Raw genomic sequence first — 26,717 nt, 5'->3', positions numbered from 1 at the left:
CTGTGCCCAAGATCCCATAGCTCATGGCACTGGAGCTGGATTTTGAACCCAGGTGTACTGATTCTGGGTCCAGGATTTTCTACATGACATCACAGCCACCCCTCTCGGAGCCTCATCTCTAAAATGACAAGTCAGAATACAGTCCCTTCCAGCTGAAAATATTCAGTGTCCACAGGGACTTGTCCCCTCCCCCACCACTCCTGGTGCATCGCAGGCCCGAGCAGTTGGTATTTGTTTGTGCCTGTTTGTCAGATGCCAGCCTTCTCCAGGCCAGCGGGACTCCAGGGTAGGGTTTGGAGAACTCGGGCCTGCCCTCGGCCATCAGGAAAGGGGGTGGGGTGCTCTTGGGCCGGGCATCTGGCCCTGTGCCTGCAGAGCCAGGCGAGAACTGCCCACGAGGGCTGGCTGGGGGCCCGGAACTCGTCTTTCCCTTTAAACAGACACAGGCAGTCTGTTGAGATTCTGGAAACATCTGACCTTTTGCAGAACATCTCAAGAGTTGTCAGGGAGGGCCAGAGGGAGGGCCCTCCCCTTCTGCAAGTGCTTTAACCCTTTCCACAGAACCCTTAACCACAACAACAAGGAAAGAGATCGGTTTCCAGGGAACCGGAAAGATTTGTTGGGCCTGTTTTCCTGTGGGTTGTCTGGGGAGGTAGATCACGTCTGGGGCTCAGAAGAGACTTTTAGCCCAGAGACCTCCAGTGTCATTTTCTCAGTTTCTAGTCTCAGGGGAGGAGGCCTGGGGAACAGGACAGAGGCCCTAGAGGGAGGAGAGGGACTGAGAGAACTAGGCAGACAGCTCGGCCAGCCCTGAGCAGAGGCCCTACCTGATGGCCAGGGACTTCAGGGCTGGAGCGGGAACTGTTCCTTTGACTGACTGAGCAATGTACTCCTTCATTCTTCCTACGGATGTTTATAGGGCACCTACTGTATGCCAGGAACTGTGTGAGGCTCTGTGACACAGCGGCCAAGTAAACCCAGATACATATATATGTATGTAGATATATATATATCTACATACATATATATATATATGTGTCCCATGCATTCGTGAGGGAGTAGACTCTGATCCAATAGTCACAGTCACAAATATCAATACAATAGCGTAGGTGCTGGGAAGGAGAGACGCACAGTGCCGAGAGGGCCCGATGGGGAGATTTCATTTCGGTGGGTGAGTCCGGGGAGCTTTTCCAGGGAGAAGTTCCAGCAAGGGCCTCAGGCTTTGCTGCTTGAAGACAGCACATCTGCATCTCATGGAAGCCTATTAAAATGCAGAACCTGCGTCCTCACCCCAGGCCTGCCTGCAGTATCTAAGTCTGCATTTTAACAAGTTCTCCCATGTGATCTGTATACATAGGAAGGTTCGAGACGCTGTGCTAAGCTGTTGAACTAGGTACGGCTTGAAACTGGAGGAGAACCTTCCAGATAAGAGTCCTGGGGCGGATGTCTGTGTGTATATGCACCAAAAAAAAAAAAACCAAAAACCCAAAAAACAAAAAACCACCTTTCCGTGGGAGAGACTTAAGCTTGCTTAAAAGCTTTTAGGAATAAGCCAGTGGAGAGGGAGGGAGGGAGAGTCAGGCTTGTCAATCTCTGCTGCAAGCTGGAATCTCCTACGGAGCCTGAAAAAGTGGTGCTGGCTGGGCCCACCCCCAGAGACTTGATTGTCATGATCTGCCAGCTATCCAGGGGATTCTAGCTGCATCCAGGGCCAAGAGAACCACTATTTGGTTGCAAAAAAGGCTAGGAGTAGAAGGGCAGACTTGGGGAGTGGGTGGGGCCTTTCAGCTCTGCTCTTGTATTCTGGTTTTGGATGTTATTGCCAAATAAATTTCTACTGATAGCATTGTATTCATGTGGGTGTGTTAAAAGCACTAATTTGTTGTGTTTAAACATTCCAAATGACTGCCTTTTTTTTTTTTTTTAATTTTGAACCTGGTTTTGGCATGCTCTCCATCCATCCCCAGACTACCACCACCTTGTTCATGAAGGTAGCCTGGGTCTCTCTCAGTGCAACTAGGAAAAAGATAAGGGAGACCCCATCTGATGACGCCTACCTCATAGGGGAAGTCAAGGGAGAGCGTTGGAAGCTTGGGGAGAAGGGGGAAGGTTGAAGGGAGTTGTCCCGGACAGTCAGTGGTACAGAGAGGAAACCAAAGAAATGAGTAGGCCAGCCAGGAGGTGTTGAGAGTCCCCTCTGAGACTGCCGACCTGTATTTGCAGTGGGACCTTCCTCCCTGAGTGACACTCCCCAGTCACTGCTCACAAAGAGGTACGGAGAGGGGGGATCCCGGAGCTCGTCCAGAGCTTTCTACAGAAGGTGAAAATATAGTGGTGAGGGAGCTCGGGGAACCGAGGCGATGAGATGATCGGAATGAATTGTTTACCCTCCATCAGGTAAAGAGAGAACAAAGAAAGAGAAAGGCTAAGGACCAAGAGAAGGTGGAGAGGCGGGGGAGGTCCCAGGAGGCTCAGAGGGAGGGAGTGTGTGAAAGCACAGCATGGCCAGAGAGGGGGGCCTGAGGGTGGCATCCTGCTCAGGGAGCCATCATTGATGGTGGAACGGGAGTGGTGGTCGGTGCGGAGTGTGGAGGGGTCGTTGGAGACCTAGGAAACCAGATGCAGATGTGTCTTCACCCAAGACAGTGACAGGGCTGTAGGTGAAGAAGGCCTGGGAGCCATGCGCCAAAGTCTCCAGTGACTACAGGGGGTGGATGGACGACCTCAGGGCTTTCCCCAGAGGATGGATGGAGGGGCATGGGGCTGTGATCCCAAAAGGTATGGATGGAACCCAAGGTCCAGGGAGAGCCGGGGAAGGTAGGGGAGGAGACGGGATGGGGCAGAGCCAGGGAGTACAGGGTATTACGGAGGGTGCCAGTGAAGTAGAGAGAAAAATCAGTGAGGTGAAGGGTTTTCATTTACGGCAGTCCTTCCCAAAGTGTGCTTTCGCTACCTTCGTCGGTGTCATCGCCTCGTCACTTGGGAACTTATGTGATATGCTGATTTTTGGGTCCCACCTCAGACCTACTGAATCAGCTGGGTGGGGTCCAGCAATCTGCTTTAACAAGCTTTCTGGTGATTTTGATAGATGCTCCAGTTGGAGACCTGTGGGAATATGGTACTGGGAAAAGCAGCTCCCTTTATGGAAAAAATAAAACTGAATCCCAAATTTATTATCCCCTGAAAAAGTGGACTTCATAAAGATTAAAACTTAAATGTCAAAATTTCAAAAGCACAAATCAAGGCAAAAAAAAATCCATCAGTTTGATTAATCAGTATTAAAGATTTCTGCCCAGGGATGGATATATTGACAAGATTACCAGATGGCAAGATTGGGAGCATGTATTTGTGACATTTAAAGCTGACAAGAGACTAATATCTAGATCTAGAATATACTAGGAACTTCTGCAAGTCAACAAGAAAAAGATGGGACTCACATGTGGGAAAATGACCAAAACATAAATACGCGATTCACAGAAGGAGAAATGTAAGAGCTAATAAACAGATGTAAAAATGTATAAGAAATCAGGGAAATACAAATTAAAAGTTTCAGTTATAATAGCCCCAAGCTTCCAAAGTGGAAACAACTCAAAAGTCCATCAATAGGTGAAACAAATTGATATTCACACAAAAAAATACTACTTAATGATAAAGAAGAATGAATGATTTTTTTATTAAAGTGTAGTTGGCCTACGATATTTAAAAAATTCTTTTTTCAATTAGAGTTGAAATTCAATATTATTTTATACTGGTTTCAGGTGTGCAGCATAGTGGTTAGACATTTATATAATTTACAAAGTGATCCCGCCATTAGTCTAGTACTCACCTGGCACTATACATATTGACTATATTCCCTGTGCTATATTTTACATCCCTGTGGCTATTTTTAGAACTACCAGTTTGTACATCTTAATCCCTTTACTTTTCTCACCCATCACCCCAATTCCCTTCCCATTTGGCAACCATCAGTTTGTTCTCTGTATCTGTGAGTTTGTTTCTATTTTGCTTGCTCATTTATTTTGTTCTTTAGATTCCATTTATAAGTGAGATCATATGGTATTTGTCTTTCTCTGCCTGACTTATTTCACTTAGCATAATACCTTCTAGGTCCACCCGTGTTGTCACAAATGCTAATATGTCATTTTATTTTATTGCTGAGTAATAGTCCATTGTATATATGCACCTCTTCTTTATCCATTTGTCTGTGGATGGACACTTAGGTTGCTTCCATATCTTGGTTATTGTAAATAGTGCTGCAGTGAAAATAGGAGTATATATACCTTTTCAAATTAGTGTTTTGAATTTCTTTGGATAAATACCCAGAAGTGGAATCACTGGGTCATAAGGTAGTTCTAGTTTTAATTTTTTGAGGACCCTCCAAACTGTTTTCCATAGGGACTGCACCAATTTACAGTCCCACCATAAGGGTTCTCTTTTCTCCACATCCTTGCCAGCACTGGTTATTTGTTGACTTATTGATGATGGCTGCTCTGACAGGTGTGGTGGTTTTAATTTGCACTTCCCTGGTGATTAGTGTTGCTGAGCATCTTTTCACATGTCTGTTGGCCAAGACTGAACTATAGGTACAGCTCTTATAAACATTATGCTTAGTGAAAGCTGCCAGACTCAAAATCGTATGTACTGTATGTTTTCCATTGATATGAATGGCAGAAGTAATTTACAGTGATAGAAATCAGATCTGTGGTTGTGCGGGGCAGGAAGGAGAGACGGAGGGCACAAGGCACAGGGAACTTTTTGGGGAAATGGGAATGTTTCATATCTTGATTTGCATTGTGCTTACAGGTGTATACATTTGTCAAAACTCATCAAAATATGCACATGAAATGTGTTAATATTGTGGTAAATTATACCTTGGTAACGTTGACTTTTAAAGAAATGTTCTAACTTTATATCATTTAGACTGGAAACATTAGACAGCTGGATAATGCCATGAGTTGGGAGGATGCAAGGGTCCATGGCTGGTGGGCATGTGGCTAGGATGGCCTGTGACTCCAGAGCATGTCATATCCTGTGATTAATCTCAAAGAAATTCTCATGTGGCCCATAAGGTAGAGAGGCAAGAAGACATTAACTGTAGAGTTATTTGTGAGGGCGGGGAGTTGTAGAGAATCGTCCATTCCTGGGGGAGTAGATGGATAAAATGTGGTGGGTGCATACCTTGGGGTACCGTGCAGCAGCTAGAAGCAGTAGATTAGATGTACCCAGAGCAGCACAGATGAGTCCGTGTCATAAAAATGCTAAGAAACAGAATGAGATATAACAAAATGCCTTTTATGCCATCAATTAATTAAAAATACAAAACGATCCAAATAGAAAATAACTAAAGACGTGAACAGATATTTTACCAAAGAGATGATATGGGCAGCAAATAAGCACATGAAAAGATGTTCAACATCATTAGCCATCAGGGAGATGCAAATTAAAACCACAATGGGATACCACTCTCCACCTATTAGAATGGCTGAAATGTAAAACAGTGAAAATGCCAAATGCTGTCAAGGAGGTAGAGAAACTGGATCTTTTATACATTTTTGATGGGAATGTAAAATGGTACAGCCACTCTGGAAAATAGTGTGGCAGTATGTTTTGTTTTTGTTTTGTTTGTTTGTTTGTTTGTTTGTTTTGGTTTAAGCATTTATTTCTCACACTCTGGAGACTGTGAAATTCAAGTTTGGTGGTTGTTTGGTGGGACCCCTCTCCCTGATTCCCAGACGGCCTTCTTCATTTTGTACCCTCATGTGGCCGAGAGATCGGCAATTTCTCATAAAAATAAATATGCACTTACCATAAGACCTAACAATGGCACCCTTGGGGCATATATCACCCCCAAAGTGAAACTTACATTCATACAAAAACCTGTACGTGAACGTTCACATCAGCTTTATTTGTAATAGCCCCAAGCTGGAAACAACCCAGATATCTTTCAGTGGGCGAACAGTTCGACTCCGGTATACCCACGCCATGAAGTACCACTCAGCCATGACAAGGATAGAACTAAGGGTACCCACAGCAACGTAGATGCATCTCAAGGGCACTGTGGTTAGTGAGAAAAGCCAACCTCAAAAGCTTCTGTTTATGTAACATTCTCGACCAAGCTAGAGATAGAGGAAAGGTTCGTGGTTGCCAGGACACAGGGACCTGAGTTGGAGGAGTGTGACTATGCAAGGTACCAGTTCCGTATCGCAGTTGTAGTGGCTGTTATGCAGATCTATCCATGGAATCGAATAGGGTAGAACTACACACACACACACACACACACACACACACACAGCCTGTAAAAACTGGCGAAATTGAACGATAAGGTGTCTAGTCTATGGAACAGTATTATACCAATGTCAGTTTCTTGATTTTTCTGTAGTACTACAGTTCTAGAATGTCGCTATTGAGGAAAGCTAGATGAAATGTTCTGGGCACACTGCGTACTTACTATTGTGTAACTTTCTGTGGATCTATAATTATTTAGAAATAAAAAGATTTTTTAAAAAAGCACATATATACAATTCCACAATACGCCTTTTGCAAGAATGCATAGGAACAAAAGCATGTATATTAAACACCTTAGAGTGGCAGCCTGTGGGGGAGGGAGTGGGAGGCAGAGTGGAAAGGACAAAAGGAAATGAACAGCTACATTCATCAAGGGACCCTGAGCAGACCTCTGGGGACATGTGCTGTGAGCTGAGAAGGTGATTAACTCACGCCTCTCTGCACCTGAGGTCCACGGCCAGGAAAGAGTGGGGGTGGGGAGGAGGGAGATCAATAACATTGAAGATACAGCCTTCTTTCCATCTTTTAAAGAGTTTCCCCTTTTTTTCTGGAAGAAGGTTGGAGGAGGAGGTGAGTCAGGAAAAGGGGGCAGGAAGGAGGCATGGGGAAAGGTGGAGAAGGAAGAAGAAAGGATGATGGGGAGAGGGGAGGAGGGGAGGGGAGGTTGTGGACAGCATTCTTTTCCCAAAGGCTCTGGCCTGGTCTGGGGACAGAATGGGCCCAGGTTGCTTAGGTCCCTGAAGCTCTGAGCCCCTGGGGAACCTAGATTCCAGGAGCTCCTCCGAGCAGCCTGTGATCAGCGAGACAGATGTGCTGTGTGTGAGGGAACTTGGAAGTACTGAATATCAGTGATCCTCCTGCCCCCAGCCACCCCCAGCATTACGTGGAAGGCAGAGCCAGTAAAATGACTGCGCGATTGCATAGGCCATTTGCGCAAGTGAAGTGCATTCCCTCGACTATAAAACAGTACGTTCTACTACTCATTGGATGACAATGAGGAGGAAGGAAGAATACAGGGAACAAAAGAAAGGCTTATTGATAAGGATGCTCCTCTGGACCTTGCTTACCACGATGAATAATTAGAAACAAGTTAAATGTCCAATAATAGAGACTTGCTTTAAAATGTATGCTACTTTACTATGGAAAAGTTACAAAAGAGTATGTACTAAATAATCCTTTTTCTAAAACACATAAATGTATAACTGTGCAGAAAAGAGACGGGGAATATTCACCAAAATATTAACACCAGTAGATTTAAGACTCGTGCACTTTACATGTAAAGATTATCTCAAAAAAAAAAAAGTTTTAGAAAATATTAACACTACCAGTCTCTGGGGAGAGTGAAATGATGGGTGATATTTTTCCTTGCGTTTTTCTCTTTTCCACCTTTTTTGTAGTAAATATGTATTCACTTTTGCAGTCAGACAACAAAACCTTTTTTTATGGGGGAGCACTAACCGGGGAGCTGGCAGCCCCTCACCAGCTCTGCCTACACGGGAGGTGGCTGGGGAGCAGTGCCACTAAGCCTAGCCTGGCAGGGGAGGGTGCTGGCACGTGGCCTCTGGTTTCTCCAGCCCCTTGACCAGCCAGCTCCTGCCAGCTCTGCCACTTACTCGTCCAGAATTGGTTGTTTCAGGAACCGCCCTGAGAGCAGCGGTGACTTTCCTGGAAGATAGGACACAAGCGCCAAGGTCACTTGCTAAATGCTAAATGTTTATAACCGTACCTCTCGCCCCGCCCGCAGAACTCCTGGTTTCTTCCCGCTGGCACAGCGCAGCCCGGGACAGGGCGAGGGACGCAGCCAGCCCCATTGACCGGGCGGAGACGTGCAGGGCGCCTCTGCCTGCTCTCACTTGGCTCCTTCCCGAGACAATACTTCCATTATGGAGATCTGACCGTGTGCCAGCTGTGTGCCTACATAATGGCATTGCTCACCACAACCCTGGGAGGTCCCTACTGTCCTTGACGCCCACTTGGCAGATGAAGGGTTGTAGGCTCAGAGAGGTTAAGGAACTCGCCCGAGGTAACACAGCCAGCCAGGTGGTAGTAGGTCTAGGATCCCAACCAGCCCCGCCGTTTTCCAGCTAGTTTCACTGTCCCCCGCAGGACGCAGGTCAGGCGCGGCCAGGCCTGCCACGGTCAGGGAGGGCGCAGCCCCACCAACCCCACGGCCCACTGCGGCTGCAGAGCTGCCGCGGGGGCAGGTCCCCACTGGGGAACGGCGGACAGCAGCGAGTCCAGAGTGGCTGTCATCGCCCGAGGGCGGGTCATAGTGGGGGGGGGGGCTGTTGGGCGCCTGGGGACAATTCCCGTAAACACGGGCAGGGCGGGGCTTGGCCGCAGCCTCGCATTTCCGGGGACGGTGCACAGGACCGAGGGTGTTCCCGTGGACGCTCCAGGTCCCTAAGGAGGGCGTCCGGCTGGCCTGGAACAGCCAGGACGAGCGTGGGGACAGTGCGGGAGGTGGACCTGCCGTGGGCGGTGGTCGCGCGCGAGCCGGGACACCCTCAGGTAGGTAGGCGCAGGGGCCAGGTCAGGCGAGAGCCGCGGCCCGGGGAGGGGGCGGACCCGGGAGAAGTCGTCGGGACTGCCACCTCCCCCACCTCCCGCAGGGCTGTCTCCAAGAGGGCCCCACCTGCAAGTTCTGATGTGCACCCGCGGCCGCCTCTCGCCTCTCGGGGAGCCTGTTGCCATGGCAGCGCAGGAGGCTGGGCCCACGTTCTCCTGGCCACCCGGGCCCTTACCTTTCTTACACCACCCCTTGCTCCCACACCTGGAAGCGAGAAGCAAGAATCTTGGTCTGCAGGGAAATTGGTTTGGGATTTGGGGAAGGCCTGAACCCTTCCTAGGATTGGTCGTGGGTATGACGTCTGAGTTAGGCTCTTTGTCATGGCTGCTTCTCTCTGAGTGACAAGGTAGATTTAAGGATTAAGAGGGAAAGTAAGTGGGGATCCTGGAAATGACGGGGTTCTAGTGTCCTCCCTGGAGCCACTGTGTTCTAGCAAAAGGACTCAGGACCCCCGGGTCGCCTGGAGAAAGTCATCGACCCCTAGTCACATTTATGCACCTGTAATTGCCAGTTTGTCCTTTGACTTACAAATCACATAATTCTTGTAAGCGTCGAATGCCATAAGGACAGGGAAGCGCACAATTAAAATTTTATTTTATTCCACAAATGCTTAAGAACTGGAAGAGATTTAGAAATCCACGTAGTCCCATCCCTTATTTTCATAGGAGAAACTGGACCCAGAGAGATTAAATTATTTCCCAAAATGAAACAGGGACTTGGGAAGATCAGAATTTGAACCCAGTCTCTGTGGCTGTTTCCTTTGGTGACAGGTGATCTAATGACCAGGACAAAGGCAACAGACAAGTAAAAATAGGGCATGGAGGCTGGAGCCTCCGGGAGAAACCTCAGAGAGAGTCTCTCTCCCTGGTGTGCAGATGAAAATCAGAGGAAAGCTCTTATCCCTCTCTCTGCTCCCTGGGGCTTTGCTTTCATTGTCGTGTCTGAGAGGATTGCCCGAAAAACATCTCCAGGAGCCAAGCATTCCCCAGCTATCCAAAATAACACCTCTTCTGAAGCCAAAACGGCTGTTGGGACTGTACGAACAAGAAACCCTTTGGCTGCCCTGAAACAGGAGTGTGGGACTTCCCACAGCAGTGAGGTGTCTTTGCTGGAGAAAGGATGAGAGGCTGAGAAGAGGGCCAGGAAAGACACCTGAATGAATGACTGGGAAATGATTCGAGCCCATCGGCTAGAGGCGAAAACTCACGTATTCATTTAGTAAACATTTCCTGGGTGCCTGCTATTTGCAGGCTCTGCGCTGGGGGCCAGAGATTAAAAATCTGAGTTAGGCTGGCCTGGTGCCTGCACTCAGGGAGCTCATAGAAGAGGCAGGAAGAGAGGGATGTGATGTGTAAATGAGCATTTCACGACAGCATAATGAGTGCCTTAGTGGAAATCCGAGCAGAGTGCAGACAGCCCGCCCAGAGGAGCAGCCCCGGAAATCAGTTGAAAACAGCCTGATTCTAGCCTCTGAAGTCTGGGAGCACGACGGAGGCTCTGCCAGGTTGGCCCTGGCCACTACCTTTGTTGGAGACAAAGGAATGAGTCAGTGTGTCCAAAGATATGTGGAGAGGGAGAGTATTTTCTGGAAATCAGAGTTTAAAGGATCCTGACGAACTGTAAGCTCGGTAGGGTGGGGCGCGGGGACCATGGCAGTTTCCTTTAATTTCATGAATACTTAGAAGGCAGCAAGTACACAAGAAATATTTGTTGAATGAATGAACGAAGAAAGGAAGGAAGGAAAGAAGGGCGGAAGGAAAGGGAGAGCAGCTTATATCATCAAGAGGAGGATGGCTATAACTTGAGACAAAACCCTGGTCGAAATTCCAGCTGTAGATACAGTATCTTTGTGGGTTCTGGAATCAGATCTGGGTTCTGGTCCCAGCCCCGACTTACCACTTGTGTGACCTCCGCAAGTCCCTGAGCCTCTCTGTGTCCCAGTTTCTCATCTATAAAGTGGAATACAATAATTTCTCGCTCACTTTGTCGTGAGAATTAAATAAATGATTGAATGCAAGAAGCCCAGCACAGCACCTCACTTATAGAAAATGCACCATGAACGTTAGCCTTGTAAATGGCAAATTTGCTTTAGGGAAATAGTTTGCCAAATAATTCATGTTAAGGCTATACAACTCCAAAATGAGGTCTATACCTTCTTTTTACCTGATAAAGGCTAATTTTGAAAATTCCCTGTGTCTGCAGATTAGCAAACCTGAAAGAAATGCTCCTTTACCTTTTGAGGGGAGGGAAAAGGGACAGTGATCTTTTTGAAATCAGATGAAAGCTCTGATCCCTCTTACAGAACAGCATATCGTTCTTGGGGTTCAGGTCACAACTCCCAGCCTGTGTGGCTGGATGAGTCCAGGCCCCATACAGTACCTCTGCTAGGGCCGAGCTGGGCCCACTGGAGCCTTATGGTGGCCTCTAGCCCGATGCTCACTCAAAGCTCAGAAATGGTGCTGCCAGAAGTCATGAGGAGTCACGGGCCTGGGTGGCTGGTGCACAAGATCCCTGTCTCAGTGTAGGTCATCGGTGCCACCCTCATACCCGCTCTCTGCAAATGCTGTGTCCTGATGCCATTGCTTGAAGGTAGCAAGTGGGCATACCACCACAGACAGTGACAAAGCAGGGTGATAGTGCAGGCTTTGGAGCCACGAGAAATCAGTGGCATGCGCCTGTCCATCTCCCAGCATCCTGGCAGCTGTTCCGTCTTGGCGTACCTTGCAGGTACCACTGGGACCAAGAGCAAGGCCTTCTGTCTGGGAAAAAGGATGGGAGCTGCTAAGACCAGAGGTGACAGGGAAACTCCTTGAGGAGAGAAGCCGAGGGGACAGCCTTGGGTCTCCGGAAGAGAAAGGCCATTCCTCGGGGCGGAGGAAGGGCCTTGGCCTGGGCCTTCTCTCCTTTCTTGAGGCAATGAACAGAGGTCTGGGGTCAGAGTGGGGTTTAAGGAAGAAGAACTTGGTGGGCAAATGGGGAGGTAGATTCCTGATTTCTTGGGATCTTGGGAATGGAGGGGCCTCAGGCCCAATAGGCCAGATTGGAAGCCAAAACTCTCTCCTAGACCCTGTGCTTCTTGCTGCCCACCCTCACCTGGCCTAGACCATCCCTCTCCACCTGTGAGCAGCTGCAGTGGTTTTAGGGGAAAGAGAGTCACTAAGCAGTCACCGTGTGCCTTCGGGGTGGCAGATGCCAAGCACCAGCCAAGCCTATTCACCAAGCTCTTGAGGCCCTGAGGTGATCAGGCCTGCAGGCACAGGCAGACAGCCCCTCCTGAACTCATGCTGGGGGCAGGGCGTGACAGTGGCAACTTCATGTTCTGCCACGTCCAGGCAGAGACAGGTTGAGCCCTGCTGGTTGCACCACAGCCCCGTGGGGCAGGGCATCCCCTCCCAGGGAGTGGCCAGCTCAGGCCCCGACAGGCCCCGTCGGGGGTGGCGATGGGGTGGGTGGCGGGCTGCTCACCACAGCAGGAGCACCTGGGGCCTGGGCTGGGCAGGCTGGTTTCTTCTCCTTGTGAGACTTGCAGCCTCAGCACTGGGTTTATAAGAGGCAGCTGGACCTGAGGGAGAGCCCAGAGGGGGTCCTCGGGGCTGGGCATCAAAGACGGTTAGAAGTTATTGAGGTGGAGGCTGCTGGGATAGGTGTGGGGAGCTGGTAATGTAATGAGCTTGCCTTTGTCCGTGTAGCATCCACCAAATGCCAGCGCAGCCAGTCCCTTATATGCACTCACATCAGCCCTCCTGATGGCCATGGAGTCCTATCTCACAGATGAGGAAGCTGAGGTTCAGGCAGACGGTGTGGCTTGCTCCCAGTCCACCAGGTAACGGCTGGCACCGAGTTTCTTCCGATGAAGGAACCAGGGTGCTTGACCACCAGATTCTACCACTTATCAGAGCGGGAAACACAAGGGGCTTGAGGAGGAACGGAAACGAGGCCATTTACCCTTATTACCAGACCCTGGCGAACAGTTGCCTGTGAGATCTGAGGCCGTATTAGTGCTGGCCTGCGGATGCCCTCTGTCGTGGAGGGCACTGCCCCAAGGAGGCTCCCAGCCACCAGGATCTGGAAGTCATTGGCTGATTTAAAAGCACACGCAAGGGTGTGCCAGCTGGTGTCAGTCACTTCCTCGTCAAAATGCTGCAGCTGAGCCGCTGCCCAACCCCTGGGGAGGACACACCAGCATCGTGCTCCCCAGCCAGGGCAGGGCGGGGCGCTGAAGTTGCAGGTTGGCATGAGAGGAGGGCTCAGCGCTACGAGGGGAGGATGGCAGGGGGCCAAAGCCCGTGGAGCTGGGCTGCAGCCAGTTTGTGTCTACGAGGCTGGGCAGCTTGCCAGCCAGAACCCGGGACCAGGGAGGAGTGCTACTCCAGGAGGGGGTGGGTGGGACCTTTGGGTTCAAGCTCCACTGGGCATGGCAGGATGCCCCTCCCCCACTGCCAACAAACAAAGCAATGACTCCTAGAGTAGAATCGTGGGAGTCGCAGAGCCAGGTTCCCTGGGTGGGAATGAGAGCAGGCCGGCCTGGCTGGGGGCCGCCTGGTGGGGACCATCTGTGCCCAAGGAGGTGGCCAGCCTACACCTGGGCAGAGGCTGTCCTGTAGATGATGAGTGAGTATCAATTGCTGGAGAGGCTGACTGTGGCCTGGACTGACCATTCCCCTGCCAGCCCTTGCCCTGCGCCTTTTCCTGTGTGCTCAGCAGGTTAGACAGAGAGCAGGCACGCGTGTTCCTGGGCTTTGTGTTTTTAATCATGTTTCCCGTTGTTTTCTCTTCCTCTCATAGCCTTTCTTATTTCTCTTTCTTTTCTCTTTCTCATTTTTTTTTTCTTCTTCTACCTGATTCTACAGATGAGGTTTCTTTTCTCACTTTTTGGCTTCTTTTTTTTTTCCTCCCATGAAAACAGGTATAAGGTCTAAATTTACATAGAGGACCATGCACACATCTGAAGTGTACACCTTAAACATTTTAATGTTTGTACACACCTGGGAAACCAACACCCAAACGAAGGTGTAGAATATTCTCATTATTCCCAACGTTCCCTTGTCTGCTTCCCGGGCCTGTGCCCCGTCGACTGGCATTTTTCACCATAGAGAAGTTTTGTTTGGCCTCTGTGTATGTTTTCCTATGTACTTTTTATACCTGCATTTTTGTCCTTATGTGTGTGTGTGTATGTATGAGAGAGAGAGAGAAAGAGACAGACAGACAGACAGACACGGGAGAAGGGTGAGGATGGGAGGAAGGCAAGGCCGTGTGAGTGGATGGAGAAAGGGCCAGGATGGTGGTGACTTCATCTTGCCAGAGGTGGGCACGGAGGAAGGGTTACTTTTCTCTTCGTCTCTTTTTATACTCTCTTTCCAAGCCGCCCCCTGAGCTCTTTATAAACAGGGACATCCTGGCCGAGAGAGACTTGCCCATGTCCAAGAGTGGCAAAGGGGAGCAGGAGACACAGCGTTGGCTTGGGAACCACACTTAGCCCACAGGAAGTCAGCTTGAATGAGGTTTTTCTCTGTCAGCCATCCTCCTGTTTTTTCCTGTCTGGGGAGAACAAATTGGCACACTGGTAGAAGACACTGGAGTCCATAGGGGCCGAGGCTGCCTCTCTAGGCCAACGGTTGGGTCCCTTATTTGTCAGCCCTGCAGAGTTCCTACTGGAGTGCTGTGCTTGGCGGAGGGGCTTCCGAAGACAGAAGACCCGTCTCTGTCCTCAAGGGCCTTGCCACCTACTTGGCATGAGACGTACTGAAAGCGTTCGAATAGCCGTGAGCACAGTAGAATCGACCACCAAGCGAGGCTGCATCGGCCCCTGCCTCTTGTCCTCAGGGATGAGCACAGCAGTCACACAACCCTGGTGTTTCCAGGACATTAGGGCAAACTGGCCTTGCTGTCCTTTTGGAAGAGACCTGATGCGGTCTCTCAGCACGTGCCGCTCATCTGGCCCTACGCAGAACGTAGACGAAGGGAGTACTGCAGCCAGTTCCCCGATTTCAGTGAGATTTCTTGCAAGTTTTTCCATAAGATTCTTATGGATAAAAATGGAGAAATGGGGGCTGAATAGTGCAGTGAGGGGGAGACCTAGCTGGTTGCTCAACCCGCAAAGGTTATTGATCAGTTTTAACCCTGACGGAAGTCTCTTGCAGCATTGGGCTCTGTTCTTGGCCCTGTCTCACCCAATCCCAATCCCCACCCCCAAACCTACAAAATACCTGTAGCTTTTCTATATTAACCAATTGTTAAAACTGCCTCAGACCTACTCACTCTTTCTAATAGACACACATGTTTTTGCTGAATCATTTGAAAGTAAGTTGCAGACATCGTGACACATCACCTCTGAAAACCTCAGCAGACATCTGCAAAGCACAGGGACATTCTCCTGCAACCACAATACCTACCATTGTCGTACTCAAGACATGCACCATAATGCCATAATATCCTCTAACACACGGTGCATCTGAAAACTTTCCGAGTTGCTCTATAGTTTTTTTTGCCAGGATTCAATCAAGATTCACATCTTGTGTTTGATCATATTGTCTTTTTAGTTTCTTAACCTAAAATAGTCCTCCTGTCTTTTTGCCTTTCATCAGATTGACATTTTGAAGAGTGAGCCTAGTTATCTTTAAGAGTGCTGGATGCATCTGTGTCCTCATTATTCGATCTGGGTGAAACATTTTTGACAAGAATGCTACCAGGTTGACGACGTTATGTATTTCCGATTGCATCACGTCAGGACGTAAATGATGTCAGGAGGTCCCATTACTGGTGATGCTAATTTGAATCACTTGGTTAGGATGGTGACCGTCAGAGCTACATTTTCCCTTTGGTAATTAGTCACTCATCTGCGGGACCGACTTTGAGACGTTGTTTATACGTAGTTTCCTAACAATCTTCCAGCCAATGCTTTCGCATCCAATGACGATCCTTGCTTGAATTCGAATTTTCCAATTCTATCATTTCTTCTACATTTATCAGTTAGTATTTTTCTGCAAAGAAAAGCTTCCTTTCTGTTTCTTCTCTTTCTTTGTGTCTCTCTGAATGTCACTGTGGACTAATGGATTGCTTTTATTTTCATGCATTAGAAACCATTACTCCATTATGCTTTTTGATGCTCAAATTGTCCCAAGTTTGGTCATCAAGCTGGTCCTAGGCCCTTTTGACATGACCCCATTAGTCTTTGATTACTTCACTGCTTTCTGGCCCAACAGAATGTCCCAGGTGCACTTTTTACTTTCCCTTTCATTGCTCCAGGGAGTCCTGGTACCTTTTATCGGACAATGCTATTTAGAAACCACGAACTGGGTACTTGGTCTGTTCATCCAACATTTTTATCAATGACGTGAATAAAGGCGTAAGGAATACTTATCAAATTTACAGATGACTCAAAACTGGGAGGGGAAGCCAAATGTATAATAATAGAATCAATATTCAGAATAACCTCAATAGGATGAAATCTGGACCAGAACCGATAGATTTAAAAGAAATCAATGCACAGTCTTGTGCTTAGGTTGAAAAAGATGATTGCATAATTATAGGTTTGGGGGAACTCTTTACTGGACCAAAGGTGATATCAAAAAATAGCTCTGGTTGTTGACTGACATGAGCCAGCAGTATTACATGACTCTTAGGTTGCATGCGTTCATCCAGCCAGTACTTCCTGAGGGACCACCACATGCCCGGCATTGTTCTAGAGGTTTGGGGTCTGTTAGCTAACAAGCCAGATAAGCAACATTCCCTGCTCCCCTGCTTGGTCAACATTTTGGAGGTAGAAGGACAGGTGGGAAGGTCAGACAATAAAGAAAAACCACAACAGATAAGCAAATCATATAGTATGATAGAAGGTGATGGATGCTTTGAAAAGAAAATCTCAGGATAAGGGGTATATTGGGGAAAATTCTGATTCTTCAGGAAGGTGATCTTTGAGCAAAGATTTGGAGAAGGCAAGGGACTCAGTTTTGTGGCTGTGAGGGAAGAATGCTCCAGGCAGAGGAGGGAGTAACCTGGGGAGGGCGGGCAAGGGTCTCAGCAGAGTGCTTGTAAGCCTGAGTAGAGCGAGAGTGGCTGTGAGGGTGGGAACATGGACCTTGCAGTCCTCTGTAAGTTTTCTGGCTTTTCATCTGGGTGAGACAGCAACCATTGGAGGGTCGTGAGCAGATGGGCTCCATGACCTACCTGGCTTTGTTTTTTGTAAGAGTCACTCTGCCGAGTTGAGGAGGGATTGCAAGGGAGCAAGAGTAGAAGCCGGGGAGGCCGGTTAGGGGGCCCTCGCAGTAACCGGGAATAAAAGGGTGGTGACTAGGCCCCCGGAGGTGGTAAGCGGTCAGTTTATGGACTTGCTGGTAAATTAGATATGGGGAGTGAGAGAAAAGGGAGTTAGGTTTATAACCTGAGCAACTTAAGGATGGCTTGCTGCTAAGTGAGATGGGGAAGGCTCACACAGCTGGAGCTCATTTTGGGGAGACAGCGATCAGGAGCTCATTTTGGGACATGCTGGCTCTGAGACGCCTGCCAGACAAAACAGCCAGTGGAAATGTCGAGGCCATTTGGAGTTCAGGACAGAGGTCCTGGCTGCAGATAGAAGCTTGGGCATCATTGGCTAAAGGTGGATTGAAAGCATTGACACGGTAGTCAAGCGCCCGAGGCCTGGTCAGCGCTAGAGCTGGGGGTGCTTAGTGCTGCCCACATCCCATTTGAATTCTGTGTCCACTGCTGGGAGCCCCTTTAAAAGGAGCGCTGCGAGCCTGGCCCATGTCCACAGAAGGGTGTTGGGATGGAGGCACAGAAATCATAGAGTGTGGGGGAGCTTGGCTGCAAGAGAGGAGACCTGGGACCGTGTGAGTGCTGTGCCCACTGTGACAGCCACCCTGTGAGAGGGGATGTGGCAGGCCCCGGTGGTGGCTCTGAGGAAGCTTATTTTGGCTGGGGTTTAAGAGGAACTTTCCCAGGATTGCAGCTAATTCCTGGAGAAACTGTCCCCACTGCCATGGAAATGAATAGCAAGAATAGCAAGGTTTTGAACTGTCTTTTCACTCTTAAGTACAGGAAGAATTACATTTTACTGTGATCCTGTTCACACTTAGGAAAAGTTGAAAAATGTTTCCCAAAGCTTACTTATCCTTTTTGTGATCATTGCCCTCTGATACTTTCTATTCTGTTTCTATGTTTTTGTTAATGCTGATAGGGAGCCACTACATTGATTTCAGGACCCACTAAGGGGTCCAGGTTGCCGTTTGAAATCCCTGGTCTCAGCAGGACTGGCTCCACCCCTGGGGATGTTGGGGGGTGATGGGCCCACGCCTTCCCCAAGTGGGTGCCTCTGGGATCCACTCCAGCCTTCCGGAGTACTTGACCCTGCGGGCCACGTGCAGCTTGTGAAGAAGGTCTCACCTCCTTGGCAGTACATTAAATCCTATTATTCCACTTAAGCTAATCTTGCCCGCTTCCCCCACCCGAGGTTTGGCTTCGCGTGGACAGAACTCTGAGCGCGGACGCCCCGCGGCGTGCCGGGACTAAGTGCTGGGCCTGCAGCGAACGCAGCCAAGACCCAAGGTGGACTGATCTGTGCAGAAATTAGACTGAGGCAAGTAGCCCCGGCGTCAGCACAGGCTCGGCTGAGTTCATTCGGTCACGGACAAGTGGGTGCCAGGAGCATCAGCGGGGGAGGCAGGAGGGCGGGGATAAAGGGCCGGCCCCGGGCGAGACCCGAACGGGGTGCACAGTGGGAGAGACCCACACGTTTTCCCAAAACAGCGCTCGCAGAGGGTCTCAGAGCAGCCGGAATGGGGCTGCGGCGCCGGTGGGAGGATCCGAAGGTGGGGGGCGGGATCTAGGGGTCCGCTTTCCCCCGCGCTCCGCGGACTCGGCGCCTACGGATCCCCGGACTTGGCCCCTCCAGGCGCGCACCCTGCGGGCGCCCCTCCTGCCCGCAGCGCCCAGGAAGGGGGAAGGGGGAAGGGGGAAGGGGGAAGGGGAAAGGGGCGGGCAGGGCCGGGAGCGGAGCAGGGAGAGGCAGCACTGCCCGCCCCACTTCCTCCTCCGGCGCCGCCCTCTGTCCCGCGATCGCCCGAGCCTCCTCGGAGCAGGGCAGTGGGGACCGCGCTGCGGGGGTCGCAGGGGCGAGCGACCGCGGTGGCCACGTGACCCGTCCCCCCACCGCCCACCCCCAGGTCCAGGGCCGGACTTAGGGGCGGGGCCGCCTCCAGCGAGTCCAGTTGAGCCACCTGAGCCGGGGCCCGCAGGACACCGTCGCTGTCCGAGCCCTGCGCGCCGCGATGGCCCGGGGGAGCCCGCTGCCGCCGCCGCCGCCGCCGCCGCCGCTCCTGCTGCTCCTGCTGCTGCTGCTGCCGCCGCCCGCGACCCTGACGTCCTCCCCCCGGATCAGCCTGCCGCTGGGTGAGTGCCGGGGCCACCCCGCGGGGTCGCGGGCCGGGGCCCGGGGAGGCGAGGCGGCCCGAGGTGCCTCGTGCCGAGGTTGCTGTGACAAAGGAGGCAGGGGGCCTGTCGGAGGCGTGGGGTTCACTAGGACCCCTCCTCCTTTCAAAGCGCTACGGGGAGGGAGGGAAGGAGAGAAGACGGGAGCTGTGGGGCCGCGCGCCCCTTTCTTCCCTTTCGTTTAATGAGCGGGGAGGGAGTCCTCGCCCGCTCTGTCGCCCATGCGTGCCCCTTGTAGGGCGCCCTTTCGACGGCGGAGGCCCGGATGGTGCTGGCTGCCCGCCGGTCCGCCTGCCCATCTGCTTGTCTTTGATGCTGAACCAGAGCCAGCCGCGGTGCCGCCTCCGAGCTCGCAGCCCCGTAAACACTGGGGTTGTGGTATTCCAGCAAGTCGCGGCAGAACCAGCGCGCTAGCCTCCCTCCCTGCCCCTTCGCCCTGGTGGGACACGGATGGGGCCAGCCTGGGCGCTGAGACCCCCAGGTCCTGAAAGTTGGGAAGGTCCTCAGAGGGACCCAGGAGTACCGTGCTCGTGGCCCGGGTCCCTCGCCTGGGCCTCACATCTGCTCTGCGGTCCCCTCCCTTTCCAGCCCTCTGCTCCCAGCTCTCCCTTCTGATTAACTTCCCTTTTATCCGGTTGCTTCTTCAATTCCTCTTTGAGATCAGAGGGACCTGGATTCCAAGGCTATTTTTACTACAGGGCAAGTAAGTCCCTTCTCCCTGGGCCTCAGTTTGTTCGTCTGCAAAATGGGCAGTCGCAGGTAACTTGAAAGGCTGTCTTGGAAATTTCGTCAACCTAGGTGTATTACATGGACAGGGAACATCTACAGGCGCCCTACACATGGTGTTTCTCCAAGCCCTTCATTTAACTCATTGGTTGTCACGCTTTATGAATTAGAATCAAGGACTTATAAATTAGAGGTTACAGACCGAAACCCTACCAGATCTCTCTCCTACAGCATCCCCACCCCTAAAAGCGCCCTGTTTGCAAGAGGAAAGACTAGCAGATCAGCACTTAAATTGACTTAGTGACTCTGAGAACCCCTGTGTGAAACAGGGCAGGGTGGAGTTCAGAAGATGGCCTTGCTGAAATCCTGCCTCCGCCACTTAGTTAGCCTTGTGACCTTGAGCAAGCTGCCCAACCTCTCTGGGCCTTGATTTCCTCATCTGTAAAATAGGGATGATAATAGTGCCTGCCTCACGGGAGTGAGGAGTAAATTCAGTTTTCGTTTGAAAAGTCCTTAGGACACAGGGCTGGGTACGTGGAAACCGCCCAGTAAGTGTTAGCTTTCATTGTTGCTATGTGTTAAGCACAGGCTTCATTCTGGCATGTCCTGCACAGGGCTACGGTGATCCTGCCTGGGGAGGAGCAGTGCTGGCGCGTTAGTTTGACCACAGCCCCTTGGGTGTTCTGGCTTGTTAAGTGAAGATAAACCGGTATCTCTGGACCCAGGCCTGCTGGCTTGTTGTTTTTCTGTTGTGGCCACAACTCCCTTTGCCCTCAGACCCTCGCAGCTTTGGGAGCAGGTAAAATGAGGTAGGGACAAATGCTTGGTGGAGTCCACGTACGGTCCTGGGAAAGCTGGGCTAGTGACGGGGCCGTGTCAGAGGCTCCAGGTCTGTGTCCAGCTCTGGAACTGGATGGGGACTGGAGAAATAGACTCGGGGGGCTGCGAGGAGGAACCGAGAGCAGCTAGAACAGCCGGTAGTGGCTGCCCGCACGGCTCCAGGACCCGGCCCACTGCCACAAATTTGTAACCATTGCCAGGCCTCAGTATGGGCTTCTGTTCTGTCTCATGCCAGCACCCTCTGCATAGATCACTTGGTGCTATGGTTTGGATGTCCATATCCCTTCAAAATTCATATGTTAAAAAAAATCCTAACCCCCAGAGGACTGCCAGCAATGGCACATACTTTGTGTACAGCGCAAGGGCGCCCAGCTGAAGGCTGGAACTGCAGTCCATACTCTGCTTTCTGAGCTGTGTGTCCTGGCTAAAAAGACCCTCTGCTGTGCTCTCGAGCCTGGGTCTGCCCCGAGGGGACCTCTTTTCTAGTCCCACCAAAGCCCTGGCATGGCTTAGCAGCACCCCAGTGTCTGAGACTGAGCACACAGCCACGCTTCACTGGGCTGCACCACAGCCTGGAGTTCCCGCCCCACTGGGCTTCCTCCTGGCCCCCCTGCCATCTACGTCCAGGTCCTCCTGTCGGGCTGGGTGCCCCAGAGAGGAATGCCCTGGTGACCAAACAGGCTCACCCTGCGAGCGTGGCCTGAGGCAGCTTCCTGCCTCATCCCTGGGGGCTCGTTAGATGTTCCTGGCAGCGTGCCCGCCCTGGGCAGGCCCATGGTGACCATGGGGCACTGGGCATGGGCCCCAGGGCCCCTCCCTCAGAACAGAGAGAGAGGCATGGAACTAGGGCCCGCACCCCTCTTTCCTGCCACTTGCCTCCCCCAGCGAATTCCCCCCGAAGATCCCCACAGGCCCGCATGCCTAGAGACAGTGGGCCGTGTCTGCGGTTTGAAACAAGGCCCTGGACGTGGGGCACCCTTCCTTTGGTGCCCTTGTCCCTGCTGATCAGATTTCTGGGGCCACCGGGAAGGGGTGCCCCATTTGTGGTCTCACCCAGTGGCCAGGAGGAGGAGGGGGACTGGGTGAGCTGACCAAGCCAGGGCCTTAGGGGGAAGTGACTCGTCTCTGCGAAAGGAGCGCTTCAAAGAAGCGTGTGGAGTTTCGGTTCCGCCGTGTTGTGCGTTGGTTCCCGGGCCAGAGGGTCTGCAGTGTCGGGAGCAGGGAGATGCTGTGTCGGAATGACGGCTGGCATGTGGGCCGTGGGATCCGGTGCCGCCTGGCCAGGCCGTGTAGGAAGGGACAAAAACCTGCTCCTATGAACGTCTTGCTGGGTCCCCTTATTTGGGCAATTAAAAGGAGTTGTTAATCCCCTCTGCCCTGGACGTGCCTGGCTGGAAAGCTCTGGACGCAGTGTTTCCAAACCCTCAGGCCTGCACCCTGCAGTCAACAAAACCCCACTGAGCTGAGAGAATGGGGCACAGATCAGCTGCTTGTCCTCTGACCCGTGGGCTGGCTTTAGCGTGGCCCCTCAGAGCCGCTCGGACAGAGCTGTCACTGTGCTTGCTAATGGCCCGGCGTTGATGACTAGCTTGCCTTTCTTCCTAACCGCACCACTCGCCTCCTCCAGACCCGTTTTCACACTGGCGAGATGGGAATAGTAGCAGGACCCACCTCACGGGGTGCTGAGAGGATGACGTGCGAAGTGCTTGGCACACCGCCTGGCACGTGTGGCATCCCCAGTAAAAGGTAGCGGCTTCTGCCGTCTGTGTTGGAGATGCCCTTCCTGCCTAGCCCGGTGAAGTTATGTGCATCGATTTGGTAGACAGGGATTGAGCGCCAGGAAGGAAGTGGTCCAGACCCCATCCCTGCCATGCGGGAGGTTATCCCCAGGGGTCCTGTTTCATTCAGCCCACTTTCCAAGTGCTCCTGGTTCAGCTCTTTCAAAGTCCTCCATTGCCCCAAGAACCTCCTCTCCCTGGGGCTGGACTGGACCTCCCTCTCTCCTGCCCCTCGCTGGCTCCACTGGGCCCTCTGCATAGCTCACCTGGGTGCCTGGGTGCCAGTTCAGCAAAGCTCTGCGCTTGCACAGCCTTGGGGGCACACTGAGGTGTACCTGCTTGTTTACCATTCCTGCCTCCGCCACTTAGTTAGCCGTGTGACCTTGAGCAAGCTGCCCAACCTCTCTGGGCCTTGATTTCCTCATCTGTAAAATAGGGATGATAATAGTGCCTGCCTCACGGGAGTGAGGAGTAAATTCAGTTTTCGTTTGAAAAGTCCTTAGGACACAGGGCTGGGTACGTGGAAACCGCCCAGTAAGTGTTAGCTTTCATTGTTGCTATGTGTTAAGCACAGGCTTCATTCTGGCATGTCCTGCACAGGGCTACGGTGATCCTGCCTGGGGAGGAGCAGTGCTGGCGCGTTAGTTTGACCACAGCCCCTTGGGTGTTCTGGCTTGTTAAGTGAAGATAAACCGGTATCTCTGGACCCAGGCCTGCTGGCTTGTTGTTTTTCTGTTGTGGCCACAACTCCCTTTGCCCTCAGACCCTCGCAGCTTTGGGAGCAGGTAAAATGAGGTAGGGACAAATGCTTGGTGGAGTCCACGTACGGTCCTGGGAAAGCTGAGCTAGTGATGGGGCCGTGTCAGAGGCGCCAGGTCTGTGTCCAGCTCTGGAACTGGATGGGGACCGGAGAAATAGACTCGGGGGGCTGCGAGGAGGAACCGAGAGCAGCTAGAACAGCCGGTAGTGGCTGCCCGCACGGCTCCAGGACCCGGCCCACTGCCACAAATTTGTAACCATTGCCAGGCCTCAGTATGGGCTTCTGTTCTGTCTCATGCCAGCACCCTCTGCATAGATCACTTGGTGCTATGGTTTGGATGTCCATATCCCTTCAAAATTCATATGTTAAAAAAAATCCTAACCCCCAGAGGACTGCCAGCAATGGCACATACTTTGTGTACTGCGCAAGGGTGCCCAGCTGAAGGCTGGAACTGCAGTCCATACTCTGCTTTCTGAGCTGTGTGTCCTGGATAAAAAGACCCTCTGCTGTGCTCTCGAGCCTGGGTCTGCCCCGAGGGGACCTCTTTTCTAGTCCCACCAAAGCCCTGGCATGGCTTAGCAGCACCCCAGTGTCTGAGACTGAGCACACAGCCACGCTTCACTGGGCTGCACCACAGCCTGGAGTTCCCGCCCCACTGGGCTTCCTCCTGGCCCCCCTGCCATCTACGTCCAGGTCCTCCTGTCGGGCTGGGTGCCCCAGAGAGGAATGCCCTGGTGACCAAACAGGCTCACCCTGCGAGCGTGGCCTGAGGCAGCTTCCTGCCTCATCCCTGGGGGCTCGTTAGATGTTCCTGGCAGCGTGCCCGCCCTGGGCAGGCCCATGGTGACCATGGGGCACTGGGCATGGGCCCCAGGGCCCCTCCCTCAGAACAGAGAGAGAGGCATGGAACTAGGGCCCGCACCCCTCTTTCCTGCCACTTGCCTCCCCCAGCGAATTCCCCCCGAAGATCCCCACAGGCCCGCATGCCTAGAGACAGTGGGCCGTGTCTGCGGTTTGAAACAAGGCCCTGGACGTGGGGCACCCTTCCTTTGGTGCCCTTGTCCCTGCTGATCAGATTTCTGGGGCCACCGGGAAGGGGTGCCCCATTTGTGGTCTCACCCAGTGGCCAGGAGGAGGAGGGGGACTGGGTGAGCTGACCAAGCCAGGGCCTTAGGGGGAAGTGACTCGTCTCTGCGAAAGGAGCGCTTCAAAGAAGCGTGTGGAGTTTCGGTTCCGCCGTGTTGTGCGTTGGTTCCCGGGCCAGAGGGTCTGCAGTGTCGGGAGCAGGGAGATGCTGTGTTGGAATGACGGCTGGCATGTGGGCCGTGGGGTCCGGTGCCGCCTGGCCAGGCCGTGTAGGAAGGGACAAAAACCTGCTCCTATAAACGTCTTGCTGGGTCCCCTTATTTGGGCAATTAAAAGGAGTTGTTAATCCCCTCTGCCCTGGACGTGCCTGGCCGGAAAGCTCTGGACGCAGTGTTTCCAAACCCTCAGGCCTGCACCCTGCAGTCAACAAAACCCCACTGAGCTGAGAGAATGGGGCACAGATCAGCTGCTTGTCCTCTGACCCGTGGGCTGGCTTTAGCGTGGCCCCTCAGAGCCGCTCGGACAGAGCTGTCACTGTGCTTGCTAATGGCCCGGCGTTGATGACTAGCTTGCCTTTCTTCCTAACCGCACCACTCGCCTCCTCCAGACCGGTTTTCACACTGTCGAGATGGGAATAGTAGCAGGACCCACCTCATGGGGTGCTGAGAGGATGACGTGCGAAGTGCTTGGCACACCGCCTGGCACGTGTGGCATCCCCAGTAAAAGGTAGCGGCTTCTGCCGTCTGTGTTGGAGATGCCCTTCCTGCCTAGCCCGGTGAAGTTATGTGCATCGATTTGGTAGACAGGGATTGAGCGCCAGGCCAGGGAAGGAAGTGGTCCAGACCCCATCCCTGCCATGCGGGAGATTATCCCCAGGGGTCCTGTTTCATTCAGCCCACTTTCCAAGTGCTCCTGGTTCAGCTCTTTCAAAGTCCTCCATTGCCCCAAGAACCTCCTCTCCCTGGGGCTGGACTGGACCTCCCTCTCCCCTGCCCCTCGCTGGCTCCACTGGGCCCTCTGCATAGCTCACCTGGGTGCCTGGGTGCCAGTTCAGCAAAGCTCTGCGCTTGCACAGCCTTGGGGGCACACTGAGGTGTACCTGCTTGTTTACCCTTTAGAGAGGCAGAGGGTGGCGTGGGGGCTGGACTCGGGTCGTGTTGTCACTCACTCCTTCCCATGTCCCCTTCTTAGAGCCTGTGGGCCCCCTCCCGTTCTCACGGATGTTCAGGATCGGTGCCCAAAATATGAGACTGCCGCGGTCCAGGCCATCCTGCCCTCAGCAGCTCCAGCTGCCCTCCCTTGCTAGCCCTCCCTGCCCTTCCTCCGGGCAGTATGATCGCCTGTCCTGGCAGTGCTCCCTTGTGTCCAGGATGGAGCATGGCTTACATAGAGGTAGCTGTCTTAGGACACATACCCAAGGTCCCATAAGGACCCCTCTCCATCCCCTGTCATTCCCAAGGCTGCAAGCCTTTCTTCTGCTCTGAGTCCTGTGCCATGTTCCTGGTCACTCTTTAGCCACTACTCCTATGTGACCCTCTCCACTACAAGGCAGGAGACAGCCCTCCAGCACTTAGGCGACACAGGTTGTGTCCTCGTGTTTCTGTTCCAGCGTTCAGTGCCTTGCAGGAGGGAGAAGGTGAGTAACAGATGTAGAGCAGCTGGGGATACCAGGCTTTAGTTGTCTTCTTTCCACCGGCATTAGGTGGGATTAGCCCCATTTTACAGATCAGATAGCTGAGGCTCAGAGAGGAGAAGTATTTTGTCGTGGTCCCATAGCGTTACTTCTCAAGCCTATAGCCTAGTCTGTTTTCCAGGAGACCTCTGTGGGTCCTCTGAGAAGCCCATCCTGACAGCGTAATGCGGTTCAGAGAGGTGGCGGGCCTGTGGCGAGGGTTTTTTCGTGGAGACAGTAGACAGAAATCTCTCATTTTATCAGAATTCCTAAAGAGGAGCCAAATGAACCAATTTGCTCCCTCTTTTTTGGCCTCCCCTTGCCTGTTCTCTGAGAGAGATGCTGACAGGATGCAGGGCCCACCGCGTGCCAGGCGTGACCCTGGGATGTGGTATTGCTCCATCCCACACAGATGAGGGAACTGAGGCTTGGAGAAGCCAGCTCACATGGCAGGGTCACACAGCTAGAAAGGTCAGGGCCCAAGCCTTGAGCCACGGCCATCTGGGGCAGGACCCATATTCTTTTTATCGGAACAGCTGCCTCCTGCGTCACCTGTGAAATGTACAAAAACAGCAA

General features: G+C 52.3%; 1 protein-coding gene across 5 annotated transcripts in view; it reads left to right on the top strand.

Annotated features, from left to right (window-relative positions):
- Positions 1-8,641: 8,641 nt before the first annotated feature.
- Positions 8,642-26,717, top strand: part of SEMA4B (semaphorin 4B) — a 36,098-nt gene continuing 18,022 nt past the window's right edge. Inside the window, exons 1-3 of one of the 5 annotated variants that reach the window (XM_011379638.2) lie at positions 8,642-8,796; positions 18,303-18,428; positions 19,015-19,240. In XM_011379638.2, coding sequence (XP_011377940.1) covers positions 19,120-19,240 — 121 coding nt within the window. In that variant the 5' untranslated portion in view covers positions 8,642-8,796; positions 18,303-18,428; positions 19,015-19,119. Of the gene's footprint in view, positions 8,797-12,543; positions 12,678-13,301; positions 13,466-18,302; positions 18,429-18,530; positions 18,645-19,014; positions 19,241-26,717 lie in introns of those variants that run through there. The other 4 variants (XM_023522988.1, XM_011379639.2, XM_023522987.1 and 1 more) reach the window with 4 other exon arrangements.

This window comes from Pteropus vampyrus, unplaced genomic scaffold (assembly GCF_000151845.1).
Source record: "Pteropus vampyrus isolate Shadow unplaced genomic scaffold, Pvam_2.0 Scaffold368, whole genome shotgun sequence".
Classification (NCBI taxonomy): Eukaryota; Metazoa; Chordata; class Mammalia; order Chiroptera; family Pteropodidae; genus Pteropus; species Pteropus vampyrus.
This window is presented reverse-complemented; position numbering and strand designations above follow the sequence as displayed.